Below are 12,429 nucleotides of genomic sequence, written 5' to 3'. Positions count from 1 at the left end.
TTTCTACAGTATAACATTACACTCACATAGCCTTGTCACAAAATAACTGGAGACAAATAAAAACTGTTTCCCAGTTTATTCCCGTTTTATGAGTATAAGCTAAGCAGACATAGCCTCCAATTCTGACAGTACGTAGCATATAAGTTATGCAGCAATAAAATAACAGGACAACCCAACTTTGTATTCCTATTTTGCAAAATGTCATCAAAAGTGACCTTAAAAAATTAATATTTACTTACACTTACTTGGCATTTGATGCTATATGTTAGCTACTGTGCTAGGATTAAATCAGATAGCATGTGTAAAATGCCTAACTCTATTGCTATTATTCCCATTAAAGGTAGGAAAGCTGAGATTTGCAGAAGTTGAATGGTCCACAATCCCACAACTGGTCAAGGTGGCAGAGCTAGAAATCAAACCCACGTCTTTCCACTAAACTGAGTGCTTATCACCCGGCATTCCCGAATCCTCTGGTGTGCTTTTTGAGGAGAGGGGCAAAAGAGTTTTCATTTGCTCCTTAAAGAGGTCCACAACCCCACAAACAGTGAAGGTGAAGAGTCGCCTGCCCCATACCATCACCAGTGTAAGAATCAGAAAATGCACACTGGACTTCAACCCCTTTCACAAAGACTATCACTCCTCAAAACTACACGGTTTGGTTTTCGTTTCACTTTAAAATTCTCAGAGCAAGTCAAGATTTTGCTCCTGGGCAATTTCCAGCATCCCATGCCACAGGTTAAGTTACATAACAAATTGCAATACTGTATCAGTTTACACGCAATTCTGAGATTTCACAAATAGTGACCCATGTTATTTAATCATTCCACTTTCCAAAATGTGTTTCAATCAATCAACCAGTTCTCACTGCACTGCCTGTGAAATAAATTATCATTATATCCACTTCCAACAAAGCAAAGCACTGTCACCCTGAGGCCAGGCAATAAATCAGCGACAGAATGGGGATCAGAAGTTCCCCAACAACATCCCTCCCCGCCACCTGCAAGACCATGTCACTTACCATGGAGCACCCTCCTAGCTAAATAGAGAACATAAAGCAACTAACTACTCTCCACCAGCGGCAATACTAAATTAGGATCTATTGATGAATCATTAAGTTAGGGTACACCCCCAGCTTCCCAGTGCCAGTGTGCTCATCTCCAGAAGTGGAGGCAGAAGTTAAGAGGCAAACACGTGGCACATGCCCCGCACCTTGAAAGGGAGATGTAATCAGCGAGGAACGCTGGGGCAGTACAGGGTTTGACCATCTCTGCTAGGATGTAGCTCTGCGGTGGGTGAGGCACTCGGCAAACTCCTGACATCCCGCCACTAGGATCGATTTGGAGCTATGGATTCATCTGAAATTCCTGATTCGAAACAGGAGTATGAGAGTGAAAATGAACTTTACCTTGAAGCTCCTCCTTTTACAGATTATAGAACTGAACCTCAGAGGAGTGAAATGATATACCCAAGGTCTTACCACTCAGGAGCAGAGGCAGTTTTAGAAAGCAGGCCTCCAGACACTTATCCAGGATCCTTGCAATGGGGGCTTAGGGGAATTAGGGAATGGGTCATGGTTACTGCAAGTGGCTTGGCCAAGAACCAGCTAAGCAGCTAAGGCTTATTGCATCTTTGCCAGGCTAGGACTCGCCTCCTCTCAACGTTGTGCCACATCCAGTTTTTGCTTCCAGGCTGGGGGCCTCTGATTACTTACTCTAAGGGACAAAAGCAATTATTTACTAAAGTTAACCCCATCCAAGATGAGGAAAATACAACACTGGCACTCAGGAATTAATTTCACAATAAGTCTATGTTAAGCTGATGTTTTATTTGTGGCCCTGCCTGATCAAGATGACTTCCCCACAAGAAACGTCCAAAGCAAACAATCTTTTTTTTTTTTTTTTAAACTGAGTCTGGCTCTGAGACGTGAAGAATTGTACACTTCTTTAACTATCCTCCAAAAGCAGAAAATAAGCCGGACAGAGCAGCCAGGAGGACACCAGAGTCCTATGCTCAGTGTGTCAGGAAGCGACCCACAAGTTCTGGAGGAACATCCTTCCAGGAAACTGGGCAGATACAGATCCCCCACCCCGCTCCGCCCCGCAAAAGGTAAAACGATCCGTACTCGGTTTGGTGACAAGCGTTCATCTGGACACGCTGGAAACAAGTCTGAACGGGAGCTGCAGGCGCGCACGCCCGCGCCACCGAGGGAGCGCGGGGAGTCCTCTTCTCCCAGAGGACTGACGCTGCGGGGACGCGCCAAAACCACCCGCGGGAGATCCTAGGGGGCTGGCGCCACTGAAACCCCCGCGGGCAACTCCGCGGCTACCGCTGCCCCCCAGCCCACCCCTGCCTCCTACTCCCAAGGCACCATTTCTCCCCCTCAACTCCCTGCCCCTCGGCCCAAGCGCTTCGGTGGGAAACAACGCCCACTTTGGAGAATCAGAGCTGAGTTGTGGGGACACGCCAGACGTCCAGATTGCATCCACTCACAGATCGACCAAGTCAGATACAGACACGAAGGAGTTTGCTTCTCTGACATTTTAAAAACACACCATCAGGCAGCACACGGAGACATACACACGGGGGTAACAACCACAGGGAAGTCAATAACCCATAGGGGGGCTCCTAACTATCGTTGTCCCATGCTCGGGGCAGAGGGCTTGTGGTCCCTCCCTATCTCCAAGCCACAGAGCTCTCCTGCCCACTGCCTGTGCGCAGGATGGGAAGCTGGGGTCGCCCGGCTGCCGAAACCCAGAGTGGGCAAGCTGGGGAAAGGCCCACCTCCTCGTCCTGCTCCTCCTGGGACGCGCTGCTGCCCCGGGGCGCGGGCGGCACAGCTCCTCCGGGGGGCGGCGGCGGCAGCGCAAGGACTCCGCGCTCGAGCAGCACGATTGCCGGAGCCCACGCGGCGGGCGGCCGGGCGCCCAGGGCGCCTCCCGACGGCGGCGGCGGCGGCTGCTGCTGCTCTCTGGAGAAGCCGCCGGGCTCCCCTTCCTCCGACAGAGTTTCTGAGCCCGAGGAGGACTCGGCCGAGGAAGCACCCGCAGAGGACGCGGCGACCAGCGCAGAGGCTGGAGTCCGGCTGCCGTGGCCACTGCAGCCGCGGGGCACCGGCTCTGGCGCCTCCGAAACTTTCTCCCCCATTTCCCTGTCTGGCCCAAAGTGCCTCCCGAGCGGCGGGGGAGCGGCGCGCACTCAGCGCCTCCCGGGGAAGATGCGGGATCCTGGGCTCAGGCTCACTGGCACTGCCGCTCCCGGGTTGCAGGGAGCCCCGCCGGCGACTACATGGCAGTGACGGGGCCGCAGGAGCCCGCTGCTAAGTTCACAGCCGCCCGGGCCCGGCGGCAAACGGAGGCTCCCGCGCGCGGGGACATGCCCGCTCGGGTCCGCGATCTGCGCTCCACTGTGCTCCCGCGCTGCACCCGAGCCGCCGGGACTGCGGCTTCTCCTTGCAAAACCTGCCTCCGGGACGGAGCGAGGAGACGGGCAGCCCGCAGAGCCAATGGCAGGGCAGGCGCGCTGGTGGGCGGAGGCTGCGACGCCCCCGGCCATGCGGGCCTCAGGTAGGGGAGGCGGGGCCCAGGCGCGGGCCGTGGTCCCGCTGGAGCGCCTGGGCGCGGGGGACAGGGACCAGGCGGAGGTCCCCGGAGGGTGGGGGCGGAGCCCAGAATCGGAGCCAAGGGCTGAGACTCCGAACTTAGCGGGGGAGTGGCTGACCGTCCTTGGGACGTCAGAGGGAGACGGCGAGCGGATGGTGAGACCTTGGAGAAGAACTGGGCCTTGTCTCCAAAAAGTGGAATCAAGAAAACGGACCAGAAGAAGGAGGGCTCTATAGGGAAAAAAGGAACCACACACACACAGTCACCCACGCACACGGACTCACCAACGTGTTGGAGGAAAAGGGCAGAAACTTCGTGGTATAGTGAGCGGACCCAAAGGGGGGTGACCTCTAATCTCTGCTTTTCCGTTTAAGCTCTTTGGGCCTCAGTTTCCTCAACTGTAAATGGCTACATTACTACTGGTCTTGGCAGGCTTAGAGCAAATATATATAATGCATCAGCAAAGTGCCAGGCTTGGATACACGTAGCATTTTTAAAAGACTATTTCCTGTCTTTATTTCTGTTTGTAAACTAAAAAGTTAAGTCTGAGACTTGAACCTTTTGATAGGGAGGAAGATAACAAAGTATGTCTTTGTATTTAATTAGGACCAAGCTCTGTGGTCCTACTCAATTGTCTGTCTCGGTATGATCAGCTAAGCAGAGGATGAAAAGGATTCACTTTCCAATGTACATTCTCCTAGCCCAGGGTTGTAAACCAACAGGATACAGGACAGGTTGCTTCATTTTCCTTACATCTAAGAACTAGGAGAAAGAACTTTCACTAAAGGTACCAATAGAATACCCTTAAGGCCTTCCCTGGGGCTGGAGGATGCTGCCTGTCCGGTGACTGGAATTTCCTTGGAAGCCAGCACTCAGCTCAGCAGTGGGAAATAAATGATTCCTCTCTTGCCTTCAGCTCTAGTCCCATTCTGAGCTCTGGCACAGTGACCTGAGATATAAATTCAACCGCCTCAGTTCCATGTACGTTGATTGAGATGTGTGCCAGGTGCAGGGGATACAAAGATTAATAAGTCAGGTCCCCTGCCCTTGAGCAGCTTATGGTCAAGCGAGAGATTGATACTGCATAATATAGCTCCCTTATCCATTTTAGAAGCTGTGATAAGTGATACAGGAAAAATGTGCGAGGGAGAAGAGGAAAGAGTTACAGAAAAACAGTAGCAGGTCCTTGAGCATCTTAGATTTCTCTTTGTCAGAGCAGCCTTGCCAAAGGTCCTTTAAGAACTGGAGGACCCTAATTGAAAGCCTCTTCAGCTAATGAGCCTTTCATGCTATCATGGTATTTACAAGTGATACATCACACAGAGGGCTTCATCATATTGGACAGCAACCTTTGTCCTGATCAGTTTCCTCCCCTCAAGATGAAGGGGAAGGAAATACGATGTGTCTATCTTGCTTCAGACAGCCATACTGCAAAATGGACTCCAGTTGTCAGGCTTTCATTGTGACGCTTCTGAATTATTCACAGGGATATGAAGACCTGCTGAGGCAAAAGGTCAAGTCTAGTGGCAGCTAAGTTGTGAGAGCAAGGCTAAAGAGAGAGCACAGTGGGGCAGTCCGAATTTAACCCGGGCCTCACAATTACTTTCCTATTTAGGAGTTCTGGTCTTTATCTGAGCCCCTACATGGTTGATTCACCAGAGCTGAACTGAAATGACAATTTCAGCCATGCACATAAAAGAAGAGGAGGAGTTGCTTTTCAGTACATAGGGAAATAAGGAGCAAGGTCATGGTCTGAATAACTGACAGCAAGAATGACAATAGTTATTATCGCCTGAGTCCTCTGCGTCTTCTCTGGATGGTCTCATTTAATCCTGGCAACAACCTTGTGAAACAGATTCTATTAGTCCCACTTTATTGATTAAGAAACTGAGGATCTGCAAAGGTCACACAGCAAGTAAGCAGTGGAGCTGTGGTTTGGAACCCAGCAATCTGATTCCAAGGCTCTCTTTCCTAGGCATTCTAGTATTAATACAATGCCACTCAAAACAGACAGCTTTTTCAAATATATATGTATATACCATATTATAAATATCAATAGGGAAGACACTTTGCTGTATTGATTCAATATGTAAAAGAAAATACTTGAGGAACATATTTGTTTTTCCCACAAACATTTTTAAGGCACTTACTCTGTGCCAGGCAGGATTTTAAGCACTTTAAAATGTTAATGTACTCAATTCTCATATCAGCCCAATGAGGTAGCTACTATTACTATTCTCATATCATATTTGTGAAATATGTGAAAACTATGACAGAGAAGTTAAGTAATTCAGCTAAAGTCACACAGCTAGCAAATGATGGACTCAGGATTCAGATTTGAACATTTGGTCCGAGCATTTGTGCTCTTAACCTCTACAGATCAAAGTCAAGTACTAGATCAGTATTTCTTGAACTTTTTAAACCTGAACCTCAAATAAGAAATATATTTCACACTGGAACTCATGACACATATGCATATGTACAAATACAAATAAAATGTCATGAGACAATACTTACCCATCCTTTAAGCAATGCACCCTGAAATTTATATTTTATTAAAAATAAAGATGCTAGTTGTAGTCCACTAAATAGATTTCAAACTCTACTTCAAAACTTGCAGTTTAGAAGTGTACTTGTTCATCTCCACACCCACCTGCGAGGGAAATAAACTGTAGTTCAGGCTAAGAGTATCCAGACCAGAACTGGGCCAACTCAAAGGATAACTATAAATAGAACATGACTAGAGAGTCAGGATAGTTCCCCAAAAGTATCCTAGTTAAACCCATGGATAAATTTCCTGGGGTATGGCCAAACCACTGGACCAAAATCAGTTTTGATTTATCTAAATCCTGAAGTTCAACTTTCCTATCTTGTTAATTAAATAATAAATATTTTCCTCAGTGGTCAGGAATGTGCCCCCTCCAAGAGACCTTTTTATAAATGTGTCTAGTGTTGGAGACTGTGGGACCAGAGGTGAGTGTGAAAGCACAGCTTTTTCTCTGCAGTGTCACCATAGGCAGGAGCCGGAAAAATAAAAACAACATCATCACAACTCCTGAAAAGCCAATAATGTAGTGTCACATGACAGAACCAGACTAGCCTAAGGCGAGGAGAAACAAGGTCAGCGTACTCCAAGGTAATCAGTTTCCATGTGTTCTGTGAGACATGCTCCCAAAGTATTTGATTCAAGGACAGCACCCCTGGGAATCCAGTAAGTATTCATTGTGTTTTGTGATTGAATGCCTCCCTCCGGTTTCTATGTTTTTCTCAGAAGTGATGGGAGACATTTCCTCTGGAAGTCTCTGTTGTCTCTGCCAGTCTCTGCTGTGTAGGTGGGGCCTATTGTGAATGTCAAGCTGTCTCTGCCAGATGAACGATGTTCCAGCAAAGTCACCATACCCTTAAGTCTACTCCCAGTGTCATGACCTTTCTCCCAAACATTAGGTTGGGAGGAAGGTCAGTTGTCCTTCTTTCTTACATAGATGAAATTAGAACATCATGAACTCAGACGAACATTTTTGCAAAATCACAAGTAAATATGTTTCTATTTAATGCACTAAAAATCCTAAATATCAGATTATCTTTGAATTATGAAGATGATTATATTATCCAACTTTGGTAGACTATTTTTATTATCATTATTAATGATGGATTTGCCTACTCCCCTATGACTAATAAAGTAAAATTTCAAGACAAAGTAAGCATCTATCAAAAGGTGGCTGTTGAGGTGCACTAGATTGGGGTTTCTGATTTATACCCGAGGATGTAGCATGATACAGACCATGGAAGTTTCTGATCATCCAGCCAGGAGGAATAGCCCCTGGAGCCTCTCAAGCTTTTGTTTGTATCTAAGGAAAGGAACGAGTGTTACTATACAAAGCTCCAGAAGATAAGTCAAAGAATTTTTAAATGATGGTCAAAAAGAACAGCGGAGGAAGAGGAATAATGTGAATTGCCGCTGTTGGGTTCTCTGACCTAGGTGTTGAGAAGGATGGGAAAGTAAGCTAAGTTAGTGAATTAAAACAAGCCTGTGATAGACCAAAGAGGAGTATGCTGCTGATCTGATCTCCCTGATCAAAGTTTCTGAATGTGTTATATGTGGAACACTTGCATCAGATGACCAGGGGAGTGGGAGATGCTGACTTCCTGGCCCCACCCAAAGATCTGGGAATCTGTATTTTTAAAGGACTACCCCAAAGAAGTATCGAGTATTCTGAGCCTTGAGTATTACTGAAGATGAGCCTAATTTGGAGATCAAAGAGACATTTTATGGGACAAATGTGCCTGGCTCTATAGAAAGAAGGTGGTTGGAATGATCTTGACTGCACCTTGTGTCTCTTTGGACCTGTTTCTTATTCTCCTAGAGACCAACAACCTTGAGGAGACAAAGACAGCTTAGCAGCTGGACAGGAATATGCATGCTCTAAAAACAGCTGGAAAATCTGAGCTAATACACAAAAAGAACTGAGGATGATGTTCCCTTGAGGATTCTGTTTAAACAAAATACAAAATGGTGACCTATTTCCCACAGAAGACTCCAATCTTTTGCATTTGTCTTTCCAAAATGGATACTCACATCTGGGATTTTCTTGCTATGCTTTCAGCATGAAATGTTCTTTTATCACTTTTCATTTTTCCAAAAGATGTATTCAGTACTCTTTGCCTGTTGAGGAAATAGAAGACAGGCAAATACATTTACTAGCTTTTATTCATTAAGAAGGTTTGCTTTCTGAGTCATTTTCTATTTTCAATTCTTAGAGCAATCTCCTTGACTATCTATGCTATATGGCAAGTAGTTCTTTCTACCACTAATGCCAACTAATTAGAAAATAAAATAATGCTGAATAGTTAGCTAGCAAATAGTGAGTTTCTCTGCAGCCACAAGCCACTTTGCAACCCTGGGAATACTTTTTAAGGCTTTGGGTACTTGAAGAAATACTATCTTCTAGCCCCTTTTTTCTTAGTGTGCAATCTGCCAATGAGCAGATGTGGGAGCTTGTTAGAAATGCAGACGCTTGGTCCCTGCCCCAGACCTACTCAATCAGTCTTAATAAGATTCCCAGGGGCTTCATAGACACATTAACGTTAGCAGAGTACCACTCTAGTCCAGTGATTTTTAAACTCAGCTGCACATTAGAATCACCTGTGGAACTTTTAAAACTACCTACACCTGGGTCCCACCCCTAAGCTCTTCTGATTTGGTTGGCTTGGACTGGGGTATGGACACTAGGATTTAACGACTTCCCCAGGTGGGAAGTGGTTGATTTTAGGGCTGAAGCAGGTAAAATACAAGATAAGCCTTGAATAATTCATGGTGCACAAATTAAGGAAATGCTCAACAAAAGATGGGATCTTACTGAAAGAAAGCAGATGCCAGTCTAAGGGAGCTCTCAATGGCCAAAGCTGGAGCAGTTTGAATAATAAATTCAAATTATAATAACAAATAATGATAGCATTGGGTTTTAAGTCATAGACTAAAATAAATATCCATGAGTCCACACTCACATAAATAAGTAATGAAATAAATTTAAAAGTAAGCAGAGGAGCAGAGACAGCTCTTCCTCACAATAGAAGTCCAATTAATAAACATAGAAAAGAGGGAGATAGAGAACCACCATTAGAACACCACAGCAATCATTGTTTTGGGTTGACAGGACCCAAAAATGTACATCAAAATTTGTGGGCAAAAGTCTGAGAAGAAAAGGATTTGCATAGACTTAAAATCCTTCCCCTAACATACTTACCGGTACAAAGATAGTCACTTTACAATGAAAACCTTAGGAAACAGCAACTTAACCATAGAAACATCACTATTAATACATATCAACATCCTGAGCCCCTTGCTATAATGCACAACCTCACCTTTGTGGTATTCTTGACAAAAATGCATAACTTCAATCATGAGAAAACACAGCCAACCCAAATTGAGGGGCATCGTACAGAATGACTATTCTTACTCTTCAGAAGTATCAGGGTTGTGAAAGATAATTAAAGTGTGATGAACCATTTCAGGAACTAAAAAGTAACACCTAAATACAATTTGGGATCTTGGGTAAGATCCTGGAATAAAAAAAAAAAGTACATGAGGAAAAAAAATGGTGAAAAATCCGTAGTTTACTACATAATATTGTACCAATGCTAATTGCCTGTTCTTGATAATTATATTGTTATTATAATTATGTTACTAGGAGAAGCAGGGTAAAGGGTACTAGGGAACTCCTTCGGTTTTGTTTTTGTTTTTTTTTACAACTTTTCTAAAGTCTAAAATTAGTTTAAAATAAATAATTAAAATGCAAAAGTCCCTCGGTAATGCTGATTGTAGCCAAGATTAAGAACTACCACTTCAGCCCTCAGTGACCCCATTCCTCCCTTCCTCCTTTCTCCTTACACAAGGAAAATAATTTTTTTTCCTATCTTGCCTTAACCAAGTGGCCAAGCTTGGGTCGAGAACAACATTGTAAGTAGCAACATCACTGTTCAAAGCCAATATCCACCCAGGAAAATGTCCATGGATAGCATCATGAGAATCTCATACTCAAAGCATAAACATAATGGTAGACATATTTGGAATCTGGCTGCCTATATCCATTCTGCTTTCTTTTGGTGAGAACATCCCAGTTTATTTTTAAGGAATTACATATTTCCTTCTGAGCAGTCTCAACCTTGTCAACCCAGGAGTGGGCTATCTTTGGACTTTGAATCTTGAGAAGAATAACACAAGATCAGTGGTATCTGGACAAGACTATCAATTAGTTCCCATTAACCAGATCCAGAGCAGCTATGGTTCCAGTACTTTTCCAAGTCTTATTCTCCAGCTTTTCCTTTCATTTTCTGAACTACCGTTAAACTTCCTTCTGATTGAATTAGCTAAAGTCAGCAGTTGCTTGCCACCAAGGAACCCTAAGAAATACAGGTGTGCTGACCTGTATTTCCACCCAGTCCAGGTGGAATGCAATCCACCTGGATTTTTGAATGCAATCCAAAAGCTATTAATGATACTAAACTTAATGATGTATTCCTGACCTTGATAAGAGTGCTGTTTCCACCAAATTTTAGCAATCTTATTAACGTTTCAGGTATAAGAAGAAATCCCTCTTACTGGAGGTTAAACTACTTAAAAAAAAAAAAAAAAAGAGTGCCCTGGCAGAAAAGAAGACCGTTTCCAGTTCTGGAAGAAGCAGATCCTAGCACCACGCTATGTTGGAGTTGTCTGTCTGTCTTCCTACTAGGTTATAAGAGTCTTGAGGGCAAGAGAGCTTACTACATCTTACTGATTCGGCATCTTATTTGCGCTAGCACCTAGCACAGTATCTGGCATATGGTAGTTCATGATAAATACTTATTGAATGAATTGAGAACATTGCCACCATGCAACTTTAAACCAGCTTTATTAAAAGTCTGTGTTTATCAGAAAAAAAAGTTTAAGATTGTATAGGCTGATCAAATGAACCCAAAATATTTTAGGAGGAAAAAAGCATCTGTTTAGTAAAGTGGCCTCGTTCCTGAATAGTACTTCATTTTAATAAAAAAACAATTGCATAGAACGCTTCCATTCAAACCACTATTATTCTGTAATGCTCATAGTAGTTTCTTTGCAACTATTTGCCTTCCTAAAACATCCAAATTAATAAGCAATGCTTGCATGAATATGGTGAATAGGGTGGAAGGAACACTTAAGGAGCTCTCGAGACTAAAGCTGCAAAATTCTTCTTGCAGGCATCCCAAAGACATCACTCAGGACACTAATCAAGGTGGGAAGAGTCTATGCCCCTTGTTTATGGAAAGCCCTATTCTTATGTAAATTTCACTCATGTAAGAATATCAGGATCCCTTATTACACGTATTCTTGTTGCAGAATTAACAAGGGAATTGTGGCAGGAGAAAGATAAAATGAAATGGTGGGACATCAGCATTATGAAAGTCAGGGTTCTTAATTGCCAATCATGGAATCTATTCTATTTGGTTTAAATAGGAAGTGGATTATTAAAAGACATTAGAACGCTCACTGAGTCTTTGGAAGAAGTGAAGAAACAGGCTCTGGAGTGAGCTTCCACAGTCTGCAGAACGTCAATGCAGAACTGGCAGGGAAGGAAATGGCTGTTCCTCATGATTCCAAAACCATGTTGGCTTTCCCACCATCTGTGCCTGCAGAATTGATGTCCTGTACCCCACCTGCTTCCTCATATGCATCACTTCTGTATCTGCATCTCTGTATGTGCATCTGATTAGCAGAACCCAAGTCACATGACTGCACCCTGGCGGCAAAGAAACTGAGAAATGTGGGAGCTTTGCATGCTATCTTGGGAAGATGGGATTCACACCACAGGGAACCATCATAATGTAGAAGGAGTATTAAAAGATTTGGCTAACAGGGTAAACCAAAATGATTTGACTTTAAAAGGCTCCAACCCTTGATTAATTGTACCAATCTGCCCCTAGCATAATGTTTTCAGCCATCGGGTAGATGTGGGCCTGAGCATCAGCTTCAGCATGCCTGCTCCAAACATTAGAGTCATTTCTCCACTAAATATCTCATCAGGGAAGAGAATTATCATGTACTAAACACATTCTATATGCTAGACACTGTACTAAATGCTTTATGTGCATTATGTATTTAATCTCAATAACCCCACTTCAAGGGCATAATTCCCATTTTACAAGTAGAAAAATGAGTGCTGAGAAATTAAATAGTTTTTCTCAAAGTCACACAGTAAGATGGGGCAAAGATTTAATCCAAGGTCTCTCTCAAGTCCATGCTCTCCCTTCTATATTGGGTTCTTAACCAAGATTTTCATGGAACCATGGAAGTGGCTTCAGGAGCCTGTGTAAT

General features: G+C 44.1%; 1 protein-coding gene across 6 annotated transcripts in view; it reads right to left on the bottom strand.

Moving 5' to 3' along the window:
- MAST4 (microtubule associated serine/threonine kinase family member 4) overlaps positions 1 to 3,476 on the bottom strand; it is a 569,183-nt gene extending 565,707 nt beyond the window's left edge. For 4 of the 6 annotated variants that reach the window (XM_063664864.1, XM_054487548.2, XM_054487555.2 and 1 more), the window contains exon 1: positions 2,782 to 3,451. In XM_063664864.1, coding sequence (XP_063520934.1) covers positions 2,782 to 3,144 — 363 coding nt within the window. In that variant the 5' untranslated portion in view covers positions 3,145 to 3,451. Of the gene's footprint in view, positions 1 to 2,781 lie in introns of all 6 variants that reach the window. The other 2 variants (XM_054487547.2, XM_054487549.2) reach the window with 2 other exon arrangements.
- Positions 3,477 to 12,429: the final 8,953 nt, after the last annotated feature.

The sequence above is a fragment of the Pongo pygmaeus genome, chromosome 4 (assembly GCF_028885625.2).
Source record: "Pongo pygmaeus isolate AG05252 chromosome 4, NHGRI_mPonPyg2-v2.0_pri, whole genome shotgun sequence".
NCBI lineage: Eukaryota > Metazoa > Chordata > Mammalia > Primates > Hominidae > Pongo > Pongo pygmaeus.
Note: the sequence above shows the minus strand (reverse complement) of the source record. Positions and strands in the feature narration are given on the sequence as shown.